The 27,744-nt window shown below is 41.9% G+C and overlaps 1 protein-coding gene across 1 annotated transcript in view; it reads right to left on the bottom strand.

Annotated features, from left to right (window-relative positions):
• LOC306929773 (guanine nucleotide-binding protein G(s) subunit alpha-like) overlaps window positions 1-27,744 on the bottom strand; it is a 65,773-nt gene that overhangs the window by 5,741 nt on the left and 32,288 nt on the right. Inside the window, exons 6-8 of the mRNA XM_079510439.1 lie at window positions 4,896-4,950; window positions 3,187-3,260; window positions 709-767 (exon numbers count right to left, since the gene is read on the bottom strand). Of these exons, the coding sequence (XP_079366565.1) occupies window positions 709-767; window positions 3,187-3,260; window positions 4,896-4,950 (188 nt within the window). The remainder of the gene's footprint in view (window positions 1-708; window positions 768-3,186; window positions 3,261-4,895; window positions 4,951-27,744) is intronic.

Raw genomic sequence — 27,744 nt, 5'->3', positions numbered from 1 at the left:
AGGACAGTGAACTAGCATATCGTAGGTTTAGCGCTCCATACCGTTAAAACATCAGGACAGTGAACTAGCATATCGTAGGTTTAGCGCTCCATACCGTTAAAGCATCAGGACAGTGAACTAGCATATCGTAGGTTTAGCGCTCCATACCGTTAAAACATCAGGACAGTGAACTAGCATATCGTAGGTTTAGCGCTCCATACCGTTAAAACATCAGGACAGTGAACTAGCATATCGTAGGTTTAGCGCTCCATACCGTTAAAGCACTGGACAGTGAACTAGCATATCGTAGGTTTAGCGCTCCATACCGTTAAAACATCAGGGCAGTGAACTAGCATAGGTTTAGCGCTCCATACCGTTAAAACATCAGGGCAGTGAACTAGCATAGGTTTAGCGCTCCATACCGTTAAAACATCAGGGCAGTGAACTAGCATAGGTTTAGCGCTCCATACCGTTAAAACATCAGGGCAGTGAACTAGCATAGGTTTAGCGCTCCATACCGTTAAAACATCAGGACAGTGAACTAGCATATCGTAGGGTTAGCGCTTCATACCGTTAAAGCACTGGACAGTGAACTAGCATATCGTAGGTTTAGCGCTCCATACCGTTAAAACATCAGGACAGTGAACTAGCATATCGTAGGTTTAGCACTCCATACCGTTAAAACATCAGGACAGTGAACTAGCATATCGTAGGTTTAGCGCTCCATACCGTTAAAGCACTGGATCCACTTCCGACGCTCATCCCTCTGACCGCCAACGTCAAACATACTGTATTTAGACAAAAGTTATAAGAATACAGTCAGGCAAAGGAAAAGGTTATTTCTAATTTAAAGTCTTCGTATTTCGTACATTGCTTATTATCTACAAGATCACGTTGTGGCAACGTGACACATTGAGTTTGAAGATAAGCTGTTTCCCAGTCTAAATCAGGCTTATTATGCTCTTAGTGGCGTAAGATACACTGGCCATGATTCAGAACGCCATCATCTTATCTCTGCCTGAGATGTAGATGGAACACATCTGTAATGAACACACGTGGGACTGATTACGTATTATTTTGCAGGAATGCTACATGTTTTCTATATCAAAAAGTCATACTTTTTTACTGCGTGGCTACTCAGTGGCGAGCCGTCTCTAGAAAGGTCTGTGCATCTGTGTATCTTGTGTCAAACCAAACCGCTGGACGGATATGCACCAAAATTCTTTAAAGGACCACTTCACCGCTTTTCAACTCTTCCTATAATTGGTCCTCACTAATGTTCATGATAAAATACCACAATTTTTTTCTACTCAGTCTGTGTCTCATAGGAGGGCTGTGGGGCAGTTCAGAAACCCGTCCACCAGTGACATCATCAATGGGGAATCCATGCTAATAGAAACTGCAGGCTTTCTTTTCCTGAAAAGTTGCAATGCGATAATGGAAGCCATCGGTCTCACGATAATACAAATCTTAATATATTTTAAAACAAATCTTGTTTAAAAAAAAATCTGCCTAACGATGATGTCACTGGTGGACGTTTAAAAAAATCTGCCTAACAATGATGTCACTGGTGGACGTGTATCTGAACTGCCCACAGCCCTCCTATGAGACACAGACTGAGTAGAACAAAATTGTCGTGTTTTATCATGAACATTAGTGAGGACCAATTATATGAAGAGATGTTGAAAAGTGGTGAAGTGGTCCTTTAACTTAAATGTTACTAGAGCAGTGCCCGTTGGGCACTGGCCTACTTGGAACGATGAGAGTTGGAAATGAATGCCCCACCCAGTTATTGTGGCTGTGTCCCTTTTATGCCCATAGATGGAGTTCTTTGTCAGGCATGCCCAAATATGGTCAGAACAACATTGTGATGTCAGAACAGGCCAGCTCCATATATGGAGATATATAAGGGGTGATCAGGTCCAGAGCCCGGACAGAGGTTTTGTGCTGGTTCTGGACAACCGGCTATCCGACGGACTCGACGACACCGGGCACTGCACTCCCTGTGAGGGTGTGGAACGCGTGTGTCGAATTCGAAGTTGGTGGGATGAACGGTTTTCGGGGTTTTCGAGTGGATTACAGACTTACGTACACACGTACACAGTAGACGTGGTGCGTTTACAGATAGATAATGGAAGTCAAAGGGGCTGTGATCAGGCTGAAACCTTGACCAAATGTGGAGTTATATGTCATATACGTCATACACTGACACCACGCTAGACAGGAACTCCCAAAAACGTCACATCCGGGGTAAGAATTTACCCCGGAATTTTCTATGGCTGCCAATGCAACTTGGTCCAATCCTTAATCACATACGGACAAACATCTATGCCGATGCTATCTAACTTGCGAAGGTAGCGTGCCTTGTCCACGGGCAACAGATCTTTCAACGTATGGCATTGCAAATACGTTTGATAATCGCTACTCTGCTCAATATTGTTTTGAAAATGCCGCAAATTGCATTGCAGTGAACAAGCGAAAATCACAACTTCCCCCGTTTGTGGGCGGAGTCACAGTTTGAGGCGCTGTTTACGCGCCGTGGTGTCAGTGTATAGAGTAGACGACTGACATCATAGAATATAGATGATGAGGCCATATGGCAGCCAAGTCTATGGACTTTTTCAATGTTTGTTTAGAGCACTAAACGTGATGTCGTGTGGCAGCCAAGTCTATGCACTTTTAACCCATTTTGGGCAAGAACCCCTTTTGGTGTTTTAAACATTATGTTATAATTTAGCTATTGAAAAATAGCAGATCTACAAGCTCATAGCGCGCCACCGAGTGGCGCGCTACGAGCTTGTAGGTCTGCTATTTTTGAAAAATCGTGAAAATATTTATTTCAGAAAACTGGAGGATTTAGAAGGTTTTTTTTTAAATTTCGACGTCAGGCCTAAATGGGTTAAAGTTTGCTTAAAGGAGTGAGGCGCCCCTCTCTTCACACTACTGCTTCTTCAGACCCCGTGTAATAATGCTGATATCCCTGAACAACTAATATAAAAACGCAGGAGATATCTCTGCTCGTCTTCTCTGAGGTGTCCAGGGCTGACCTATGACCATAACAGGAGATATCTCTGCTCGTCTTCTCTGAGGTGTCCAGGGCTGACCTATGACCATAACAGGAGATATCTCTGCTCATCTTCTCTGAGGTGTCCAGGGCTGACCTATGACCATAACAGCAATGGACAAACAACAACAACAACAACTCACTGGAAATTGACTTTGTCTATTTGAAATCTCGTCTCGAAGATCCCAGACGTCAGCACTCTGCATCTCAACAGGTCCTGAGAAGACAAGAAGAGAGAGAGAACGTCAGACGGAGAGAAGAAACAGAAAGGAGGGAGAGGATTACAGATGGACGAGACAGCAGAGAGTAGGAGGACCGGGAGAGATTGAAAAGGAGGGAGGAGAAGGGAGGGAGGGATGGAAGAGAGTGATACATGATAAGGGATTCAAGGCAGGGAAGGGAAGGAAATCCACTTGAATCAAATGTGACTAAATTTGACTGAGGGACTGCCATTGGATTTTTTAGAATTTTCGTTTTTTCATATCATATGAAAGCAGGGAATCATAGCTTCAAATTTACATATTGGTTATGTCAAGTACAGCGAGTTGAGAAAACAGGCTTGAAAGGTTCACTTCTGTGGACTCTAACATTACACCTAGCTACATGTTTAAGCATTTATTTCATATTTACATGTCGATTTCAGCTCTGACACTTATTTCAGACATGCTCTAGTATGTGAAGAGTATGCCTGTGCTATTAACTCATTTTTGCAAAAAAAACAACAACAAAAACTTTTTCTCCTCTGGTGAAAAGCTGGAATTTGCGCGTTGGCAGTCTCTCAGTCAAATCTGGTCACAAATGAGCATTTTGTCAATGTCATGTGGAAAACCTGTACAGGTTGTATGTATGTACAAAACCGTTCCTTTTTTACATAGTGAAATGTTGTGAGCTTGTAGATTTGCTATTTTCACTACTTTTGACACTCTTGTTTGACTAAGTACAGAATTAATTTATGAAACAACATTAAAAGTTGATACGACGTTTCTGCCCGACAAGCGTTGATTTGCGTTGAACCATGCAATGACCTATGACATTCCTGTAAGGCATCAAACATTACTCAGCACATGCACAATGTAGGTTGTGTTAGATAATATCTAGTTATCTAGATATATATGTTAGTTTAACTGTTTGCGGGGTCCATTTGGTTTCAATTGTACGGAACCGTAAAGGTCCATTTGGTTCCTAACTATCAATAATTTGTCAGGGAACCCCTGGAATCCCGTCCCAAGACCTCCCCGAGGGTCACCGGACCGCACGTTGACAACCAGTGGTGTGTACAGTAAGGTGCTTCCACACACATGCTAAAGTATGTATATGTGTGTAGTGTATATCTGGAGACTAGAATGTACATATGTGACCAGATTTGACTGAGAGACTGCCATCGCGCAAATTCCAGCTTTTCACCAGAGGAGAAAATGTATTTTTTTGTATTTATTTCCAAAAATGAGTTAATAGTAATGAGTAACACATACTAGTATGTGAAGGCAGACTCTTCACATACTAGAGCATGTCTGAAATAAGTGTCAGAGCTGAAATCGACATGTAAATATGAAATAAATGCTTAAACATGTAGCTAGGTGTAATGTTAGAGTCCACAGAAGTGAACCTTTCAAGCCTGTTTTCTCAACTCGCTGTTTTACTCTATAAGCCATATCTCCAAAACTGGTGGGTCAAACTGTACAACCAATATGTCAATTTGAAGCTATGATTCCCTGCTTTCATATGATATGAAAAGAAATGTAGTCACATATGTGTACATATACATATATGTGTACATATATATGTGCTAAAGTACATATATGTGTGTATCTGGAGACTAGAATGTGTGTTGTAAAAACAAGTCAAACGGTACCTGATCTGTGGGTGTGTAGTCATTCAGCTTGACCACATCGATCCTGTCTAAGAAGCTGCAGAAGGAAGAGAGAAATAAGTTAGGCCTCTGAGACACGACGACACAATATATATATAGATAGAATTTAACAAAACAAATAGTGTATATCGGAGATATGTGCATCGATTTGTAATCGTCAATATGTTCCAAAAATGTATTGAAAATAATCGGGCATGCCACTCTGGTTTATGTGCCAATGCTCGCTTAGCATAGTCTACACTTGCAGACAATCTCTGTTTTTGTAGCGTGAGGCAGCTTGATGTACAAGTACATCCAGGACTAGTACGCTAGTATGTCGCAGGGACCTTGATGCTGAGTGCCAAGCAGGGAGGCACTGGGTCCCATTTTCATAGTCTTTGATATGACCCGACCGGGGAATCAAACCCCCGACGTCCCAGTCCCAGGGCGGACACTCTAACCACAAGGCCACTGAGCGGCGAATATGCATGTGACGAATATCACAAAGGCATGATGCAGACCAGATTCATTCATTCAATTCGTTCGTTCCTTATGAACGTCTAGAGCTGGATGAGGCTGAAACTGAACTCCCCCTGTAGGCTTAACCCATTTTGACCTGAGATCAGATTCTAAAAATGTCTTATACATCCTGACAGTTTTCTGAAAAAGATATGTTTCTATGTCAGTCGTTCTTCGATTTTTCAAAAATAGCACCGAGTGGCGCGCTATGAGCTTGTAGATCTGCTATTTTTCAATAGCTAAAGCATAATGCTAACACCAAAAGGGGTTCCCGCCCAAAATGGGTTTTAACAGAGATGTTCCCTGCTTCACTCATGTATTACTTGGGTGAGGACAGAATGTCATGTACATTTCTTGAGCACGCACACAATACATCCACCAGCAGAGGGCGTGTGTTTTAATTGAGAGTGCTGATTGGAGAGATGGTGCTCTGAGTCACCAGCAGCCTTCTGCCCTGTCAGACGAACTGGAAGAGCCAGTCAATGGAACCGCTGTAGTATAGTACTTACACAGGAGGAGGAGGAGGAGGTGTGTGTGTGTGTGTGTGTGTGTGTGTGTGTGTGTGTGTGTGTGTGTGTGTGTGTGTGTGTGTGTGTGTGTGTGTGTGTGTGTGTGTGTGTGTGTGGCGTGTGCATGTGCATGTGCGCGCGTGTGTCTGTGCGTTTGTTATACTACAGTCAGATTGACGGACCACATACCTTAGTCAGTAGGCTACTGAATGTGTATACGTTTTGGCAATGCACTGACCTACATTCACGGTGTGGTGTGGGGGATTTATGCATTTATAATTGATTTTAAATGTACCTTTCCCATAATAAGAGCAGCTGGCCGCTGTATATGCTTATTATTATTTCTCATACAATGAGCCGTGGAACTCAACATTTCACAGTAAACTCCGGGAGTGTTTGTTTTAGCCTGAAAGTGGTCCATTTAGGTCCAGTTATAATATGTCGGGTGGAAACCTTGTATATCCTAAACCGGTCCTCTTTTATTATTGTTTAAAAAACATTTTAAAACTGAGACGTGTTGTGAGCTTGTAGATCTGCTATTTTCACTACACTTTTGTGTGACACCCTTGTACAGTATGATGAAGTCTATAGGCTACTGAGAGGAATCATTTCTATAGTTTTTGTTTAGTAACAGGGTTCAGTTATTACCCCCCCCCCCCCTCGCTCATTTTTTTTGTTTAATCACTTCCAACATCACTTGTTCATCCAATTCTCTCTCATAATTGGTTGAATTTCGTTTTTCAATCTGATAATGTATATTAGTTTAAAGAGGTTCTCTCCCAAAGGCCTGGAGCCTCTCCAATCTGTAACTTTTTACAAGCACATTTTATTTATGATATTTTTATGATATTTATGACATTTCTTTTAAATACGATTTTTTTTTTTACCGAAAAATAAAAGGGATATTTACTTTACTTTTAAAGACAGACACTTTACTTTACTATAAAAATGGGGCCGCGACCCAAACAATGGGTCCCGACCCACTGTTTGGGAACCACTGCTATGGACTGTTCATGTTATACAAGTGAGTAGAAGCCACTGAGGTGAATTGTTATTGAGTGACTTTTTTATAGCAATGACTTTTGTGTGTGTGTGTGTGTGTGTGTGTGTGTGTGTGCGTGTGCGCGTGTGCGCGCGTGCAGGGCCTACAGTCATCGGTCAGGGCAACTTGCCACAGGATAGTGTGCGACAGGCCTTGCCTCATGATTGACGCTGAATTAGGCCTGTGGGCCGAAACATCCGCATGTTCTGCTGCTGCTGCTGGTGGTGAACTTGTAATAAACAAGAATCCTAAAAGGATCAAAAGTGAGTGCTGGTATTCCTTTCTATAGTCTATTTGTACCAGAACCATGTATACTGTGAACTACTTGTCTGAGTGCTTGCTTCTCTCTTTTTCAAGGGCCTTGCCCATAGACTGTAAAGGCCTTGCCTCACACCATAGCGCCACACACACACACACACACACACACACACACACACACACACACACACACACACACACACACACACCCACGCGCGCACAATTATGAGCATACGTAGGTTTAAACATCTTTAACCACTTAAACCTTATATACTTCATTGCCCGGGGTCCCCCAGGGGTCCACACTTGGCCCCCCTCATTTAGTCCCTCTGATCTGCTATTTTTGCAGAGCGTTTGCCTATTTTTGCAGAATGCTTGCCTATTACAGCGGTTGTTCCAAATCCTTTCTGGATCATGGCCCACTGGAAAAAGGTTCAAGCTTTCGCGGCCCACCCATCTGAGCACTTCTTTTCACTGCCGTGTTAAGTGGTCTCATACGCTTTATGAGTTCCTTAAGTTTTATAAGTTCCTTACGTTTTATCACAATGAGGTTTTAAAAGAAAACATACCACGAAGGTTTTCTTTTTTACATTAATTTCTTTAAAAGAAAACACACCACAAAGGTTACATTCATTTCTTTAGTATATTAATGTTACATTAGCATTTTTCTTGCAATTATTTGAGGGCCCATTTTGCAACATCGTCACGGCCCATAGCACCAGTGGAGCCGCCGGCCCCACAGGTTGAGAACCACCGGCCTATATTATGACATGGCCAAAAATAGGGCGGCTAGTAGAGTTCATGTGGTTGAACATCCAGGCTGTGTCTTTGCGGTCCTTTCAGATCAAATAAAAAAAGGCCACATGATGTGAAAACAACGGGAGTGGCTCCGCTCTGGCACTGGGTAGAACGGAATGAGCTAAAGTCAGGCCACCCAGAGGAATTAGGTGATTATCTGGTTAGTTACCGTGGCAGGCAAGTCTCCCCGCCCTGCATGCACTGCACTGTACTGTAGCAGCGCTACTACTGCACAGTATGGATAGCATTAGCACTCTACTGGCTAATTACTTTTAACCCATCTTGACCTGAGATCAGATTCTAAAAATGTCTTCTACATCCTGACACCTTTCTGAAAAAGCTATATTTCTATGTCAGTCGTTCATTTTTCAAAAATAGCTAAAGCATAACATAATGCTAACACCAAAAGGGGTTCCCGCCCAGAATGGGTTAAAAAGGGGTGCAACAGTAAATCTATTATAAACAAATAATGTAAAAGATATTAAAAATGTATGCCTATTTGGGGCTTTTCCTTATAGGCGAAAAGCTACAGGAAAACGAGGGATGACTGATTAGGCATATAGGCCTAAATGGAAACAAGCCCGCAAGGACTTTTCTTGGTGCTATCCATTTTGGACTGAGTGTTTGACTGTACTGTACTCTGGCGCTGTTTATTGCGACCGGAGGTCGCAGATAACTATGAAACCTTGCGTTCTTGACACCTAACCCACAATCCCGTCACTTTCTGACACGTCACCTAACTCAAATCCCCCCCCAGGCAAACCCCCAGGTCATCGTGACATCATCGTGACATCACGTGTAAATAGGCATAGACAATAGGCATTCCCAGCTGATACCCGGCCTAATACAATCCCTGTTATGCCCATATATGGAGATCCCTGACTGTGATCAATATTAAACCCATATATGGGAATGCATATATGTCAGAACCTGTTCTGACATTCCATATGTTGATCGTTCCCCATCCATCCTTCCTCTTCAATGTCTCCCTTTTGACTGATACCTGTCCATTTAAACTCTAGACGGGCCCGCCCCAAAGTTATTTGTGCAGCCGCGCCCGACAGCCGGCGAAAACTAGAGTTCTCAATAAGGCCCGGCCCTATCTGGGCCCTCATCAAACCCTGTATATTCAATACACTGCCCCCGCTGCCACCCTTAGATCTCCATACAGTATATGGAGCTGACCTGTTCTGACCTTCCATATCTTGATCTGACCTCATCACACCCTGTACACTCAAGATACGCTCCATATATGGCCACTACAGTGCACGCGACCTCGCCCGTAGGCGTCTTACTGGTACATTCTGTCTAATAAACTATTCATTCAATCAATCAATCAATCAATTGACACATCAGCGTTGAATTAAGACATGCAATGCAGATTGCATTGTTGATGTTTTCTGATGTTTGAGCACATGAACAGAACATGATAAACATCTATGCAACCGATGAAAACAACTATTATTAAAACTGCGACATATTATTATTATTTTTAGATATTTGTCAGGACTCATCGGGACACACAGCTTGAAATCGGGACAATCCCGTCCAAACCTGGACGTCTGGTCACCTTAGTCTGTCTGTGTCTGGCTGTCCTTCTATCCAATGGAGAAGCAGGATGCTGGCTAGTGGTTGTCTACCTGTCCTTCTATCCAATGGAGAAGCAGGATGCTGGCTAGTGGTTGTCTGCCTGTCCTTCTATCCAATGGAGAAGCAGGATGCTGGCTAGTGGTCGTCTGCCTGTCCTTCTATCCAATGGAGAAGCAGGATGCTGGCTAGTGGTCGTCTGCCTGTCCTTCTATCCAATGGAGAAGCAGGATGCTGGCTAGTGGTCGTCTGCCTGTCCTTCTATCCAATGGAGAAGCAGGATGCTGGCTAGTGGTTGTCTGCCTGTCCTTCTATCCAATGGAGAAGCAGGATGCTGGCTAGTGGTCGTCTGCCTGTCCTTCTAGCCAATGGAGAAGCAGGATGCTGGCTAGTGGTTGGTGGTGGGGGAAACGGTATGCAGTGGTGTAAAGTAACTAAGTACATTTGCTCAAGTACTGTACTATGTTGTACTTTTACTTTACTTGAGTGATATACTTCTACTCCACTACAACCCAAATAATGTAGTTTTTACTCCGCTACACTTATTTGAAAATATCAGTTAGTTACAAGTTAGTTTGCAGTTTTATTCTTAACAGAGTTTTCTACACTGTGGTATGGCTACTTTTACTCGAGTAACAACTCTGTGAGTACCGGTACTTCTCCACCACTGAGAGTATGTAAGGCCCTCAGAGAGAGGACTGGGAATGTAGCGGGCTGGGGTGAAATGTGACAAGAGGGCTGCAGGTCACACACACACACACACACTGAGGGAAACACACACACACACACAAACACACTGAGTCCCCTTTTCCACCGGGGTTGAACCGGTTCGGTGTTTTTTTTCCCGCCACATTTTGAACCAGTTCAGAGTGTTTTCACTGACAAATGAATTGTTCACAAACCAAAAATTTGGTTCGGAACTGAAACCAAAAATATTTTTCTTGCGCTGAACTGGGAACCAAAGTGGACGTGTCACTATTCTACAGGTTGGGAGATGCAGGTGTGATATAAACAATGGCAAAGGCAAGTAAAAATCACCATTAAAAAAAGAAAATAATCATTATCGATTGAATTTCCTCCGTGAAATGGACAGTTCGACCGATCATATTCAACACATTGCTGGCCAATCGAATGAGGGGCAATTGGGGACTCCTGTTCCACAGGCGGGCGCCTAAAACTGGTGCTTAAAACTGGTGGAAACACAAGCCAGTTTGTGGCCGGTTCCATGAAAGCACCAAGAATCTAGAACGGAACTGGTTCTATTTGTTCTGGTGGAAAAGAGGCCTGAAAGGAACACAATGCTGGGCCGGACAGATGGACTGACGGAGGACATTGGGCTGCAACTATCAATTATTTTTTACTTAGGAATTATTCTATCGATTATTCCTAAGTAAAAAAAATCATTTCATCAAATGAGTAAGAAATACTTCTGTAATAATGGTGAAAATAGCATAGCACATGTACAAGACAGACAGACAGACAGACAGACAGAGTCCGTCAGTCAGGCAGGAAAGAAAAAGAACCAGAGAATGCAATGGGAGTCTTTAAGAGAGACAAAGCAAGCAATTATTCTATCGATTTAGCTGTCATTTCATCAAATGAGTAAGAAATACTTCTGTAATAATGGTGAAAATAGCACATGTACAGACAGAGTCCGTCAGTCAGGCAGGAAAGAAAAAGAACCAGAGAATGCAATGGGAGAATTTAAGAGAGACAAAGTTTGGTAAAGAGCGGCGCACCGCGCCTCAATGGAGATGTCCGCGGAGTGCAGGGCAGTCTGCGTCATCTCTCCTTATTCTCCTATGCATCTCTTTGTAATTTTCCTATAATCAGCAGAAGTGAGTGCCTGTCACTTCCATTGTGTTTATATAATTGTAAGAAGTTATTTGTGCGCGATTCCATTTGCTCATTCAGTTCATCACCCCATAGCAGCAAATGGGGTTTAATGATGTCTAAATCCGAACTTTCCGAACTTTCCTTTTTCGTGACTCAATGAAAAGACGAGTGTTCTTGGGTCTGTGCGTGTGGAGAAACAAAACGCCCAAACCACACCTATGCATAATATAACGGGTAACGGAGGTGTTTAAGGGATTTAGACAGGTAACCAAAATACCAACTTTAGTGGGGGAACACCCTTTCCCCACTCCTAAAACCCCAAATAGTGGCTTTAGAGAGATGAGACAAAAATGGAGCCCTTGGACCCGAGATGTAGTGGAGTAGAAGTCAAAGTATTGGAAATTGGAAACACTGAATAAACTACAAATAGCTCAAAATTGTACATAAGTACAGTACTTCAGTGAATGTACAGTTACTTTCCACCACCCGCTCTGCTGTTACAAAGTATATTGTCGCTGTCAGTCAGAAACCTCTTATTTCCATTATTCATTATAACTTTTTGTGTTTTTTTCGTATATTAACGCCCTACTTGATCATACTACAGCGTCTCACAAAACGTAAAAGTATCAAAAGTGGCAGATCTACCTGCAAGTTCAAAATGCATTGTAGAACTGCTGTTTTTGCTGTGTTTGAATTTGAATCCTGAAAAGTGACAATTTTGGACAAACAGTATGACGTTTCCACCTGACAGAGACAATATACTAATAAGTATATACTAAAATATTCAAAACTAGCCTGCAATTTAAGAAGTACATTTTCAGAAACGTTCTGCCATTTTTTTTACATGCTTTTTCAAAACATCGTGAAAATAACAGATTTACAAGATGGATAGCCAATCTTGTAGATTTGTTATTTTCACTACCGTAGGCCTATATATATATATATATCCAAGACTAAATGAACTACTTAAACCATAGTTTATACTTCATCGCACAACGGTGCTTTAAAAAAATTTAAAAACTTAAATCTACAAGCTCATACGTGTTTGAAATGTGTTGATTGATAATCAATTAAAATAGATATGAATATAAATATATGTATATAGATTAACTGTTGCATCCCTAATCTGAACTACGCCCATAAAAAAACATGATTAAACAACCCGGAATCACAACATTCAGGGCCATAGAGCTAATAAGGAACCAGGCAGTGGAGCTAACATGGCAACCACTGACCACTGTCGACAGCCAAACCTGTGTTTATCTATGGCTCTGGTCTGGGTGGTGTGCCGACAGACCCAGCACAAACACGCGGCTCAATTTTTAGCAGTTCTCCCCTATTAATAGGAGCATTGCCAATAATAACTCTTGCCTAGTAAGTTGAACTAAATAATAGTGGCTGCCCCAGAAACAGAGATGGTCTGGAGCTGTGTGTGTGTGTGTGTGTGTGTGTGTGTGTGTGTGTGTGTGTGTGTGTGTGTGTGTGTGTGTGTGTGTGTGTGTGTGTGTGTGTGTGTGTGTGTGTGTGTGTGTGTGTGTGTGTGTGTGTGTGTGTGTCACAGCTAGGGTTATTCTGGGGTGGCAGACAGGCTGACATAGCCCCTGTAAATACATACAGCACACTTGTCTGACGAATGGAAATAGCCTAGTATTTACAAGAGCTGATAAAAAAAGATGTATCCATATTACATCGTTGCTGTCGGGCGGAAACCTTTTATGTCCATGTTTTTATTAATGCTTTAACATTTTTTAATGATGAAAATATCTGATCTACAAACTTGTGTAGATCTGCTATTTTCAATATTTTTGTGTGACACTCTTTTTTTGAAATGTGGAATTAATTTACGGAATAGTTGAAATAATGGAGATATGAGGTTTCTGCCCGACAGAGATGATTTTAAACACTGGAGGAATTAAAATAGACAGGGATGAGCAGCACACACACACAAACGCACCCAGACACAATACCAGGCAAATATACACACGCTCCTGTGATTTGTTTGACATAAAATGTTCCGTTGTCTAAATCAACTGTCCTTTCCAACCAAAGAAGACAGTTCTATGTAATCAATCTAGGCTAATTTTAGAGAGGGATAAGGCCATTTTTTTCATTCAAAACAAATTCAGGCTACGCTCTCCACACTTTTCCATTTCCAAAAATAAAGACTACTACAAAAAAACTTTTTTGTTTATTGTCAGTGGTTCTCAAACTTTCAAGGACCCCCAAAGTGATATGTATTTCAGGGGTTCTCAACCCGTGGGTCGCGACCCCTCGGGGGGTCGCCAAATTATTCTAGGGGGTCCCCAAATTATATATATATAAAAAAAAAAAAAAAGATTTATTTTTAAATTTTATTTTCACTTTTTTTCAAAAATAGCAGACCTACAAGCTCGTAGCGCGCCACTCGGTGGCGCGCTATGAGCTTGTAGATCTGCTATTTTTCAATAGCTAAATTATAACAATGCTTAAAACACCAAAAGGGGTTCCCGCCCAAAATGGTTTAAGGTTATTGTAGCAGTCAATTTATATTGGGGGTCGGGAGGGGGCGGGGCGGGGGTCCCGAGACATTGCCAAAGCATTTCCGGGGGTCCCCGGCCAAAAACGTTGAGAACCCCTGATGTATTTGACCCCTGCATCTCAAATACATTTTGTGCCACGGACCCCCAACGAGAAGAAAGAAGTGTTAGATTAACCAAAGTATAAAATATGATTAAAGTGGTTAAAATGATTGTGATGCTGTATTAAAGGTATATTCAGTGATTTGACTTAATTCAAATATCACTTATTTTTTCTTTTTTTCTGGATAATCCTCCCTACTATAGAGTGTGCTGACCATATAAGGAGTTCCTCCTTATACATTATCAAACATAAATATCAAATGTATCCGAAAGTTTCCCAACGGTAAAATACACATATTTATTTCAGTCTGACCAGAAGCAGGGATAAAAACGTATCCCCACCGGCCATAAAAAACACATGAGACATGAGAGGACATGCAGAGGCTGCGGCGTCGCGTCGACAAACGGCGCATTGCCCAACAAAGCTGATAATGCTCTCATAATGCATTCATCCTGTTAAAGACGCAGTATTAGGGCGGATTACCCAGATTGTGAGATAGTATTTACCTTCAGCAACACTAGGATTAGGCTACTCTGAACTGGTCTAAAGCCAGATTTAAACTCAACACATCGGCTAACCGGAAACCTTTCTGGGCACCTTTTTATTTTATATTTTATGTTATATTTATTTTATAAATGAGGGGCCAAATTCTGCTACAAAACCTGCAAATTTAGGTCTGATAATGATGTATCGTGCATGTTCAAAATCAAATCACATTAATATACTTTATTACTTTACATTATTTCCAACCTTTTTCCAAAGCATACATTTATTCTATTTTTTGACATTTTAAAAACATCACATTTTAACATTGAGGTGCCCACTGTATCCAACAAATCGTATCGTGGACCGAAATTCGCTCATCTACAAACTCGAGTTTGTTGATCGGCTATTTTCGGCACGCAAACTATAAGTATAAATCAGGCTTAAGAACAAAATGTTGACTCAGCCCAGATGCCAGGCAGAACACGGTTAACGGGGACTTCTGCAATTCTATTCTCTTCAATGCATAACTGACCTCATTATTTAGATGGGAATACAACTTTAATTTAAAGGGATAGTTCAGATTTTTTGAACTTAAGTTGTATGAAATACTTGCCATTAATATAGTGGTTGCAACTGTATTAATTGATTGCCCGAGTCCCATGGTGGGAGTTCTGCTCTGGTTTTGGTGAAATATCAAGTAGTTCCGGTCATTTTGTGGGGGGCACTGGGGGCCACGCAGTAAAAGTAAATTAATCCACAAAACTAACGTAATTTGTATTGTTGACCTATTTCTAAAATATTAGTGCAACTTTCGTTATTTTTTTACCCCTCTATCACACAGAACTATGTTTTTTGTGTCCATATCACTACGCCCAAAAAATAGTTCCATGTGATAGAGGGGTCAAAGTTGAACGAAAGTCGCGCTAATATTTTAGAAATAGGTCAACAATACCAATTACGTTCGTTTTGTGGATTAATTTACTTTTACTGTGTGGCCCCAGTGCCCCCCACAAAATGACCGGAACTACTTAATATTGACCAAAACCAGAGCAGAACTCCCACCACAGGACTCGGGCAATCAAGTAATACAGTTGCAACCACTATATTAATGGCAAGTATTTCATACAACTTAAGTTCAAAAAATCTGAACTATCCCTTTAACACAGGCTGAGGCTGGTATTTAAGCTACACTGCCATTACTGTATAAATAATTTTACAACCACAATCACTAATTCCACAAATGGAATACTCCGCCCAGAGACGTGACATATTTAAAGTTATACAAAAAAAGTGCTAAGTATTGTTGATCCAGAAATTAAAGTGATTTACATTGAATTAAATGCAATAACAAACAAAAGGAAATTATTTTTTTCCACATGTAAATAGCAGCCAGGGTGACACACACACACACACACACACACACACACACACACACACACACACACACACACACACACACACACACACACACACACACACACACACACACAACATCTGGAGGTCTTTGGCCTGTGCCTGCGTGACTGGGCTGTGCACTGCGCACACAGAGAATGAGTTGGCGGACAGGATTATGGCGTTAAATAATGTCCCAGAGTCTGACAAAATATTCCACATCTGCCTCGATCCATTTTTGTCAACCAAGGTTTTCCAACGAGAAATTCATTTCACTGTTCAGTTTAGCAGTGACAGCTCTTAAAAAAAGAGCACTGGATGGCGTGCGTTATTTTAAACAATATGCTTAAATATGTCTAAAGTCAAAAAGATACATTTAAAGAAGATACATTTGGCATTATGCACATACACTACAAAGACCTGTCCCACGGTATTTTATACAAAAAGTATAGACAAGCCAACAAAAGGGATCTTCTTTCTGTTTTATGTAATAATGTTTTTGTCCTGTGAAATATAAGAGGACTATCTTTTTTGTAGTATTGCATGCCTTCATCATGGTGTCAGGAATTATACTAATTTGGAAGTAGTAAAGTGAGTAAACTGGCATGTCAAATGAGAGGCATTCAACAACAGAGTATCTACAGGTATATCTGTACATTACTCACTATCTCAATTAAAACAAAAACACTTCTAACTGTGGGTGTGAGATTTATCTATACAATTCTACACCCAGACCTGTGACAACGTGAACATATTGGACTGAATACAAATTTCAATAAATATATAAAAATAAACAAACTTGTATTATTGTTCATCGCAATACTCAACCCATTCTGGACGGGAACCCCTTTTGGTGTTTTAACTAAGCATTATGTTATACTTTAGCTATTGAAAAATAGCAGATCTACAAGCTTACCCGCAGGGTTCTATCCTTGCTACCCTCCTTTTTTCCACTCTACATGAGATCAGTGGAAATAGCTGATCAACAACATGCTCACAATGTGTGTCATTGCGATGCATTGTGTTCTTTTCTCCCAATGTTTACCTACTACGACATGCCCAGAATAGGGAAGCCTGGGTTCATGTGGTTAAATGTCAGTGTCAATGTGAAACCGAAGGCAAGCCGTGGAAAAACTAAACACTTTTGTTTTTCACTTGACTGAAAAATATACACTGTAACGTATGGAACTGTCTCACAACACGGTGCGATAACAAATCACTTATCTTATTATTATTTTTGCATATAGCTTGGCAAATAAAGCCATTCCACTGAGTTATAAGTTATTTGTGTCAAGGTCAAGGTAAACTTTATTGTCAACAAGGGAAATTTGTCTTGGGCTTTAATTCACCCCAGCTGCAGCCACACATAAAACATCAGTGACAAACAAAAATACATAACAGAGGGAGACACAACATTACACAAGTGTGCTAACGTTGTGTGTGCTAACAGTTGCACTTTGCAAGCCTACCAAAACCAAACCTCACCAGCCTATCCTTAATCAAACACACACACGCACGCACGCGCGCACGCGCACACACGCACACACTATACTTGTGAGGACATCAACATTTTAACAATTTTATGAATGCCATCTATTTTAACCCTAAAACCCTGAAGCTGAAAATAGCTATATTAAGTGCACAACACACAGACATGCAACTATACCAGACACCTCTAACCCCAAACCCTAAACCGGGCAACTGGCGGCCCGGGGGCCACATGCGGCCCTCACCATCACTTAATGAGGCCCGCAGGTTAATATTCGAACATTAATATATTAATGATTTCTGCTAATTACTAGTATTAAAATGTTATTGTCTTTTTTATGTCCAATGTATTTATATTTAATTCATAAAGTTAACATAACTATAACTAAATGCATTTGAAATTAAATAAAAGTGTAACTTTTCAGGATTCCAAATGCAATGCCTGATTCCAAATAAAAAATGGCAAAAAATATTCAGGATTTCAATTCAAATTTAGCAAAAATAGCTGATCAACAAGCTCAAAAGCTTCGAGCTTGTAGATCAGCTATTCTTGCTACGACAGTAAATTAATATACAATGTGGCCCTCTGGAGTGAGTGTGGAAATATAGTGGCCCTCTCCATCGTCAAGTTGCCCACCCACCCCTGCCCTAAACCTATAGCCTCTACATGTCTAATCCTCTCCTCTAACACCAGCCAGATTTGTTTTCTAATTTTAACCCTTTTTTTCCCCTTCTTTCTTCTTTTTTCTTTCTTTCTTTCTTTCTGTTTTTCACAAACCAATCGTTTCACTTTTGAGGACCAGGAAGAAATTGTCCTCAGTCTATTTCTCACATTCAATTATACTTTTGGGTACATATAGCCGCACGCACGCACGCACGCACAGTCTTGTGAAGACAATTTTAGGACAGCATTGAAAATGGCTGGAAAAACTGCCGAGCAATAGCTGAGAAATAGCAGATCTACAAGCTCACTTGTAGATCGGCTATTTTCAATGCCGCACAACTAAGGATTAAACAGGGAAAAGTCTACCCCTAGCACCTAAAGCTGACCTCTAAATGGAAGTAACACTAAACCCCAACATCTTTTCCTAATTGTAAATCTATCTTTAAACTGTTTTTAACCATAAAACAGAAACCAAACAGGACCAGGACAATCGTCCTCTCATAATGTCTATCTCTCTAATTCTATTATACTTGTGGGGACATTTCGTCTTCACAAGTATAGTAATACTACACACAGTACAGTACACACACACACACACACACACACACACACACACACACACACACACACACACACACACACACACACACACACACACACACACACACACACACACACACACACAGCAGAGAGTGGGAGCGAGGGAGGGAGAAGAGGAAAGAAAAGAGAGAGAAGGCTGTGTGTGTGACATTACAGCTCTGTGCTCCAAAAATAGATCCCTGGCGCCCTGGCCTCCAGCTTGGTTGTCATGGCGACAGAACCACAGGCGCTATAAATAGACAATCAGCTCCAAATCTTGTGTGACTGTGGAGTGGGGCCAGAGAGAGGGATAGACAGACAGAGAGAGAGAGAGAGAGAGAGAGAGAGAGAGAGAGAAAGACAGAAAGAATGATAGAATGATAGAGGGAGGGAGTTGGGGAGAGAGGCAGCGAGAGGCAGAGAGAGAGAGAGAGAGAGAGAGAGAGAGAGACAGACAGACAGACAGACAGACAGACAGACAGACAGACAGACAGACAGACAGACAGACAGACAGACAGAAAGAAATGTACGCACACGGTGAAGAAAACAGTGTTGAGAAACCACACACAATGTGTGGCAAAGCCAAAGTGTGCAGGACACAGGGACCAGACAGAATGCACCCCCCCACTTCCCCTATAAATAATACCTGTGATTTCCACATTTCCACCATGTTTACAATCCCACCTAAAAAACATACCTTGTAATGACGTGTCTGTGCACAGACAACCAGTACGATTTGTTGCCTTTTACGTGCAGTGGTGTAACATAAACCAATGTACTGTACGTGAGGACAAATTTGAGGATTTCCAATAAATAGGCAAATATTGTACTTTTACTCCACTACAATTATTTGAAAACTTTAGTTACTAGCTACGATTTTATTACAAAACATACATTAACCACTTCAGCCTTATATATATACCGGTACTGACATCATGCATAATGAGTACTTTTGCTTTTGGTAGCCTGCCGCCATTAATTAATCCCTCGATTGCGTATTGCCATGGTTTAATCACGCGTGACACTTACTTTGAAGAGCCAAATATCCGTATCGCATTTTACTATGAAACCATTCCGTGTGTGTTGACGAAGCTGGTGCTCGTTCTCTCGGTCGGTGGTGGAAAAAGTGGACCGCGAGTATCACAGCGCCTGCTACAGGCCGTTGAAAACGCTTGTCTGGGACAAAGCGTCCTCTGCAATGTCGCTTCTGTGAGATAAAGCCGTCTGAAAACAGAGCCGGCAATGTTAGTGGATGCGCGCGCATTTTCAAAATGGCCGCGCCCATTGTGTCAGAAGCATAACAAAGCTAACGGACGGTAGATTTCGATACGATCGTATTAAAACATGCATTAATGAATACATCGCTGTTAAAACGGCTTTTCCGTTTGTGGCAGGCTACAAGATTCTACGTGTTAATATTCCTATGTTCCTGGCGGGTAAACGATTAAAGTATATTTGGATGCCAATACCTTTGTCCATTTACTCAATACAATGTTCAATACTGTACTTTTTCATTACGGCACTGTATACTTTTACTTTATTTTAGTAAAAGTATACGCCTACGTGCGCCTGCATGTTCACAGGGGTGAACTAGACAAACAGATACGGGTTACATCAGACCAAGGGCTCCATTTTTGTCTCATCTCTCTAAAGCCACTATTTGGGGTTTTAGGAGTGGGGAAAGGGTGTTCCCCCACTAAAGTTGGTATTTTGGCTACCTGTCTTTGGTTACCTCCGTTACCCTAAAAAATATGTACATTTGAACGTCAGAATCTTCAATAGATCAATTTCTATATTGTACCAAGGTCACTGGATGCAGGTATAGTGCAGGAATATACACAATGATTAGTCTTTAGGGTGGTTGTGTTCCGTTTGATATCCTTCTCCTATCACAGCAACTCACAAATCTTGCTGCTGTGTTTGCACATTGTTGTACTTCGCCCAGCAGATATGGGAGTTTTTTGTCATTGGTCATGTTTTCAAAATCTCTGTGTGTGTGGTTGTAATCTGTGGGAAGTATGTGTCTCTGATGTCTTGGTACAATGGACAGATGGTTAGGAAGTGTGGTTTCCACTTCATTTTGTGTGCAGTGGGTGCATAGTCTGTCTTCTCTCGGGATACAGGTCTGCCTATGACGGCCTTTCTCGATAGCAAGACTGTGCTCACTGAGTCTGTACCTAGTTAGGATTTTTCTTTGTTTTGGGTCGGTCATGGTGCTCAGGTATTCTGCCACTGCGTATTCTCTGTTTAGGGCCAGATAGCATTCTAGTTTACTCTGCTTTTGTGTCGCTTCTTTCCAATGTGTCAGGTAGTTTTCCTTTTGCTGTTTTATAATTTGGTTTAGTCCAATGGGTTTTCTATCTCGTGGCTCTGTTTGTGTTTGTGCCCGGAGTTCCAGGGCCAGCTGGCTGAGGGGGCATCTCTCTAGAGTTTCGCTGTGTGTGAGTGCCTTGTTATGGAGTGCGTCTAGGTCGCTTTCTTTTAGGTGGTTGTAGAACTTAAGTGCTCTCTTTTTTATTTTGATTATGAGTGGGTATCGTCCTAATTCTGCCCTGCATGCATTATTTGGTGTTTTTCGTTGGGTACGGAGAATGGATTTGTGTGTAGGGTCTCGGTTTGGTGTTAATCCCATTTTTCAAGGTCATGGTTTGCTAATGGTCCCCAGATCTCACAACCATAGAGGGAAATTGGTTCTATCACAGAGTCCAGTATTTTAAGCCAGGTTTTTATTGGGATGTCTATTTTGATGTTTCTTTTGATAGCATAGAATGCCCTTCTTGCCTTGTCTCTCAGGTCCTTTACAGCTTGGTTGTAGTTCCCTGTGCTGCTGATGTTTAGGCCAAGGTAGGTATAGTTTTTTGTTTGTTCTAGTGGGATTGTATTTAGGAAAAATTGATGGTTTTGGCGGCTGGATCTTTTTTGAAATATCATGATTTTAGTCTTAGTTAGGTTCACTGTCAGGGCCCATGTCTGGGAGAATTTGTGTAGGAGATCAAGTTGCTGCTGTAGTCCTTCCTTGGTTGGAGACAGCAGCAGCAGGTCATCTGCGAAAAGTAAGCATTTGATTTCTGTGTTTGCCAAGGGGATGCCTGGAGCTGTAGACTGTTCAAACGTTTTAGCTAATTCGTTGATATATATGTTGAAGAGTGTTGGACTCAGGCTGCATCCCTGTCTAACTCCTCGGCTTTGGGGGAAAAGGTCTGTGTGCTTTTCGCCTATTTTAACTGCGCATTTGTTGTTAGTGTACATTGATTTTATGATGTCATAGGTTTCCCCCCAAATGCCACTTTCCAACAGTTTGTACATCAGACCCTCATGCCAAATTGAATCGAATGCTTTTTTGAAGTCGACAAAGCATGAGAATAATTTGCTTTTGTTTTTGTTTATTTGGTTGTCAATTAGGGTGTTTAGAGTGTAAAATTCAAAAAAAAAAGTCTAAGATATTTTGGTAGAAAGCCAATTTGTGATTTGCTCAGGACATTGCTTTCTGTGAGGAAGTTTAGAATTCTGTGGTTGAGGATCATGCAGAGGATCTTTCCAAGGTTGCTGTTTACACAGATCCCGCGGTAGTTATTTGGGTCATGTTTGTCTCCACTTTTGTGGAGTGGCGTTATCAGCCCTTGGTTCCATGTGCTGGGGAAGATCCCAGAGCTGAGCACGATATTTAGGAGTTTTAGTATGGCCAGTTGGAAGTTGAGGTCTGTGAATTTTATCATTTCATTTAGAATACCGTCTGCCCCACAGGCCTTCTTGGTTTTAAGTGTTTTTATTTTGTCTTGTAGTTCTTTTAGGTTGATTTGGGAATCTAGTGGATTCTGGTAGTCTTTTATGGCTGACTCTAGGTTTTGTAGTTTATCTTTTATTTGTTTTTGCTCTTTGTTCTTCTCGATTGGGCCAAAGAGGCTAGAAAAATGGTTCACCCATATATCTCCATTTTGGATGGGTAGTTCGTCCTGTTTTAGCTTATTAAGTCTGTTCCAGTTTTCCCAGAAGCTGTTTGTCTGTATGGAATCCTCAATATCTTGCAGTTGGTTTCTAACATGTTGATCTCTTTTTTCTCTTACTGTATTCTTGTATTGTTTCAGTGTTTCCCCATATTGGAAACGTGTGTTGTGGTTGTCTGGGTCTCTGTGTTTTTGGTTTGATAGTTTCCTTAATTTTTTAATTTTTTCCTGAGACATTTGTCATTCTCAACATTTTTTCTGGCTTTCCTGTTTGATACTTTTAGGTTTGCTAGTGAGGCTGTTAGTTCAAATATATGATTGAGGCCTTCTACTGCCCTGTTTACACTTTCACTGTTTTCTTCAAAGGTTTTTTCTAGGAAATGATCCAGTTGTGATTGGACTTGTTTTTGCCTAATAGCATTTTGGAAAGCTTCTGCGCTATGTTCATTCCATTTGTAACGTTTTCTTATAGTATGTAGTTTGTTTGGCGTTTGTTCTTTGTGTCTGTGTGTTGATCTGTTTAAATAGGCTGTGGTTCTGTTGTGGTCTGACAGGGGTGTTTGCGGGCTGACTGTGTGTAGTGTCGTATATTCACATTTAAGTATTAACACACACCGGACACAGGGCTGCCTTGTAGTCTTTACTCGTTCACTTCAATGAATCAAATCCAAGTCACGTTGCATGTAATCACCACCACGTAATCACATATGACCCACCTGTCTCTAACATCCTGGTACCCTATGCAATACAAGTGGCTGGACACTACACTGTGAAAGCTCTGAGAGATGCCAGGTTTATGTCAGTGATAAAGTAATCTACCGTGCTGTTTCCCAGGGATGAGCTGTATGTATATCTACCGAAGGAGTCCCCTCGGAGTCTACCGTTAACGATGTACAGACCCAGTGAGCGACAGAGCTGTAGCAGTTGTGACCCATGTTTGTTTGTTGTTTTGTCGTGATTGTATCTCGGGGGACATGTTGGGGAGCTGATGTTTCCCCCTCCTGGTAAGTGTTTGTTTCCCTGTGTGTTGAGGGTGTCAGGCCCTTGTCCTGTTCTGGCATTTAGGTCTCCACAAATTACAATGTGACCGTGTGCCTGGAAACGGCTGATATCCTCTTCTAGTGTGGGGAAAAAGTCTTCTGTAAAGTAAGGGGATTCAATTGGGGGGATGTAGGTGGCACACAGGTAGACATTCTTTTCGGTTGTGGTAAGTTCCTTGTTTATTTCTAGCCAGATGGAAGAAGTTCCAGTTTTGACTAGCTTAATGGAGTGGATTAGTTCTGATTTGTACCATATTAGCATACCTCCAGAGTCCCTTCCCTGGGTGACTCCTGCCAGCTTTGTAGATGGTACCACAAGTTCTCTGTAGCCAGTAGGACAGCCAGTGGGGTCGTCCCCTCTGTGCCATGTCTCTTGTAGGACAATGATGTCTATGTTTGCAATCTCTTTGGCAAAGTCTGGGGTTCTGCTCTTGATGCCAAGGGCAGTCGACCTCAAACCTTGTATATTCCAGGATGATATAGTGAGTGATTTGTACTCCATTGTTCACATTGTTGTTACATTTCAGGGGTTCTGCCCTGGGCCCATGCTGTGTAGAATTCCCTGAACATCTGCTCGATGCTGTGTGTGCTGGGGATGGCTCTGGTCACCGCCTGTGCGTATGTGTATGTTTGGAGAGGGATGGGGAGAGTGGGCGGTGGTGAGGCTGATGCAAGAGTGTATGGGATGGACATCAGTGGTGTGGGTGAGCTGTATGTGGCATGAGGTCTGGGTGGAGCAGTGAGGATAGACATCAGGAGAGGGAGGGGGAGAGTGGGCGGTGGTGAGGCTGATGCAAGAGTGTATGGGATGGACATCAGTGGTGTGGGTGAGCTGTATGTGGCATGAGGTCTGGGTGGAGCAGTGAGGATAGACATCAGGGGTGTGGGTGGTCCACCCTGTTGTGTGGTATAAGGTCTGGGTGGAGCGGAGGGGTGTCTAGGAGAGAGTCTGCTAGGTGTATAGGGGTGGTGTCTAATAGAGCGTCCTCTGTGTGCAGTGCGGTGTCCTCTGGGTGTAGGATGTTGTCCACGATGGTTGCGTTTGTAGGGTGTTGTGTCTGTAGGATAGTCGCGGTAGAGTGCGATGTCCTTCAGGCTCTTTGCAAAAGTTGGAATTTCAGCCTTGCGGATGTGTACCTGGTCGTGTAGGCTTCCCTTGTGCAGGGTTGGGTGTTCTGCGAAGTGGACCTTACTCTTCCTTGCACAGATTCTGGAAGTCTGTGCGTTGATTGCATTGATGTAGTCGTATTCGATGTCGCCTCTGTGTAGCAGTGCCGAGATGACTACTTCTGCGTTGGGAAATGTTGAGGTGGCTTTCTCTATCATTCCCTTGGTAGACGTAACCATCTCGTGGTCTTCCTGTACCCATATGTCGTTTGTGCCGGTGTGGATTATTATGTGGCTGGGGGAGCCCAGCCGGTCCCTTGTCAACAGCTCCATTGCACGTGCTGTGTTCCGACATCTGATGTGTTCAACTCTGTGCTTTGGGAAGAGCTTTCTTGCATAGATGTATTTCCCATTTGAGTCAGTCAGGAGTACAATTTCTGGGGTTTTTTGCTGGCGGTTTTCTGGAGGTGTAGCAGTGGGGGTGGGTTGGGGTGGGTCCTCTTCTTGAACGATCTCTTGGAAGAGTACTTGGCTTTGGGGTATAGCTGATTGGTCAAGGTTATCTGCTATGTCTAACCCTCCCTGCTGATTGCTGGTTGGTCTTGCTTCCCTTTCAAGCCTTTCTATCTCTCTCCTGAGTTGCCCTGTTTCCTTTTCTGTCATTCTCCTTAGCTGTTCTGTGTCTTTTCTCATACTTAGTCTCTGCTATTTCCTTTTCCTGTCTTTCTCTTAGCTTTTCTAGCTCCTTTCCCATATGTTCCCTTAGCTGTACCAACTCCTGTCTGAGCTTCAACTCACTGTCTTGGAGCCTTTTCACCTTTACTTTAAGCTCACTCTCTTCCTGTTCTTTTGTGGCACTGGCCCTGGGAGCTGTCTGTTCTTGCCTATACTCTAAGCTATGGAATTGTTCAGCCAACTTGGTAAGCAGGTTTGGCTCTATGGTGTGACCTTTTGTGGCACTGATTGGTGGGGGTGGACTCTCTACTGTGGCTGTATGTGTTGTTGTGTCTATGTTTGGAGTGCACTTTTCTTGTGCCATCTCCCTGATTTTGGTGAAGTCATTCTCTATGGGTGTTCTATTCCCCTGGATTGTTACTCTTCCAGAGTTGAAAATGCTTACAGTGGTGTTTCCTTCCTCTGAGTGCATTTTAAGGCTACATCCCTCAGTCAGCGGTCCCTTTTTTATCTCTGTGTAGTGCTCTTGTGTGGCTTCAATCCATGCCTGAGGTCTATGTGTGAAAAAGATTAGGTTTGTTACAACCTTCTTTGTGTCAAGGTCTGCATAAAGTGTCTCTATGTTATTTGTGATAAGTTCATACTTGTAAATATCTTTTTCTTTTTTGGACTTTGCTGTCGCTGGATATTCAATTGATATTGGTGTTGTGGGTGTGTGTGCTGTAGCTAATGGGTCAGTTGCCATGGTTTCCATTGTTCAGGCTCACACCTAGCTCACCTAGCTTCACACCTATCTACCTGGCCCCTGTCTAACACTCCTCCCCCGGTACTTTCCTTTGTTATGCTACTACTGCTACTACTACTGCTACTACTACTGCTACTGCTACTACTACTAGTATATGTGTTTAAATGTTTAAACTGTTCCCATGCAGTTTACTACGATTTCTACAGTATTCTATTTTACTACAGTCTTACAACAGTCTTACTACACTTCGATGTCTCTAGAGTTCTGCACTGTATCTCCAAACTGCAGGCGTACTTACTCAAGTTCTTTGTGTGTCTTTTCTGGTAAGGAGCAGGTTTTAACTCCAAATGTTTTGTTGAGTGGTAAAAAGTTGTTTTATTCCTTGTTGTCCTTGTTGTCCTTGGTAGATCCTTTTTGGTCTTTGTGAAAAGTGTTTTATTTCACAAAAGTCTTTAAAAAGTATTCCAGGAATCCAAGAAGCAAAGCAAAAAGCAAAGTTATTATATTTACCCAGGGTATCTGGGCTAAGCTCAATAACTTGTTTCCAGCCAGGCCCTGCTTATAGAACATTTCATGGTAGTGGTTCAATGCCTTGCTCAAGGGCACTTCATCGGTGGTAATTTTAACGTGTCGGACCGCTGATTCGAACTGGCGACCTTCCGGTATCAAGACCGCTCCGGAATCCGTTCGGCCACCGCTGCCACTAAGAGCTCAGAAGCTCAGAAACACAACCTCTCACTTCGACAGTCAGAGATCCCTTTAATAGATCCTTTAACCGTAAGTGCTATATTGCTTCATAGCCGCAGCCGCTGCCGCTGCATCCCCCCCCCCCCCCCCCTGTGCCGTTCATTTTTTTTCTCCACACGCACAGAGCCAAGAATACTCGTCTTTTCATTGAGTCACAACTCGCTCAAATCTTGCTCATTAGGGCTTTCATTTGGTATATATATATATATATCGTGCGTGTAGGCCGTCTCTACGGAACGGTATGAAGCGAAAAGGAAAGTTCGGATTTAGACATCATTAAACCCCATTTGCTGCTATGGGGTGATGAACTGAATGAGCAAATGGAATCGCGCACGACGCACGCCTGGCACAAATAACTTCTTTGACTATACAATTATATAAACACAATGGACAGGAAAGTGGCAGGCACTCACTTCTGCTGATTATAGGAAAATTACAAAGAGATGCATAGGAGAATAAGGAGAGATGATGCAGCCTGCCCAGGTGAAAAATAAATATACTTAAGTAGTATAGTACATTTATTATATAAATGTATTATTTTCAAAAAATTTAAGTTGTACTTAGTTGCACTAAAGTTGCACTAAAGATATATTTAAACATATTTTAAATATATTTTAATGTACTTTCCCCCCCGAAAAAAAATACAATTTAATTACAAATAAAGTACAGCACAGTACACTTTTGCTGGTGTCATTAAGTATATTAAAGTATACTATCATTACATTTATAGTGCATTAACAATACATATCAAGTACTAAATAAATATATAGAGTATATTGCAATTATGCTTAAAATATACTATCAATGTATTGCAAAT

Source organism: Electrona antarctica (genome assembly GCF_951216825.1).
Source record: "Electrona antarctica genome assembly, chromosome: 9".
In the NCBI taxonomy this organism is placed as follows: Eukaryota; Metazoa; Chordata; class Actinopteri; order Myctophiformes; family Myctophidae; genus Electrona; species Electrona antarctica.
Note: the sequence above shows the minus strand (reverse complement) of the source record. Positions and strands in the feature narration are given on the sequence as shown.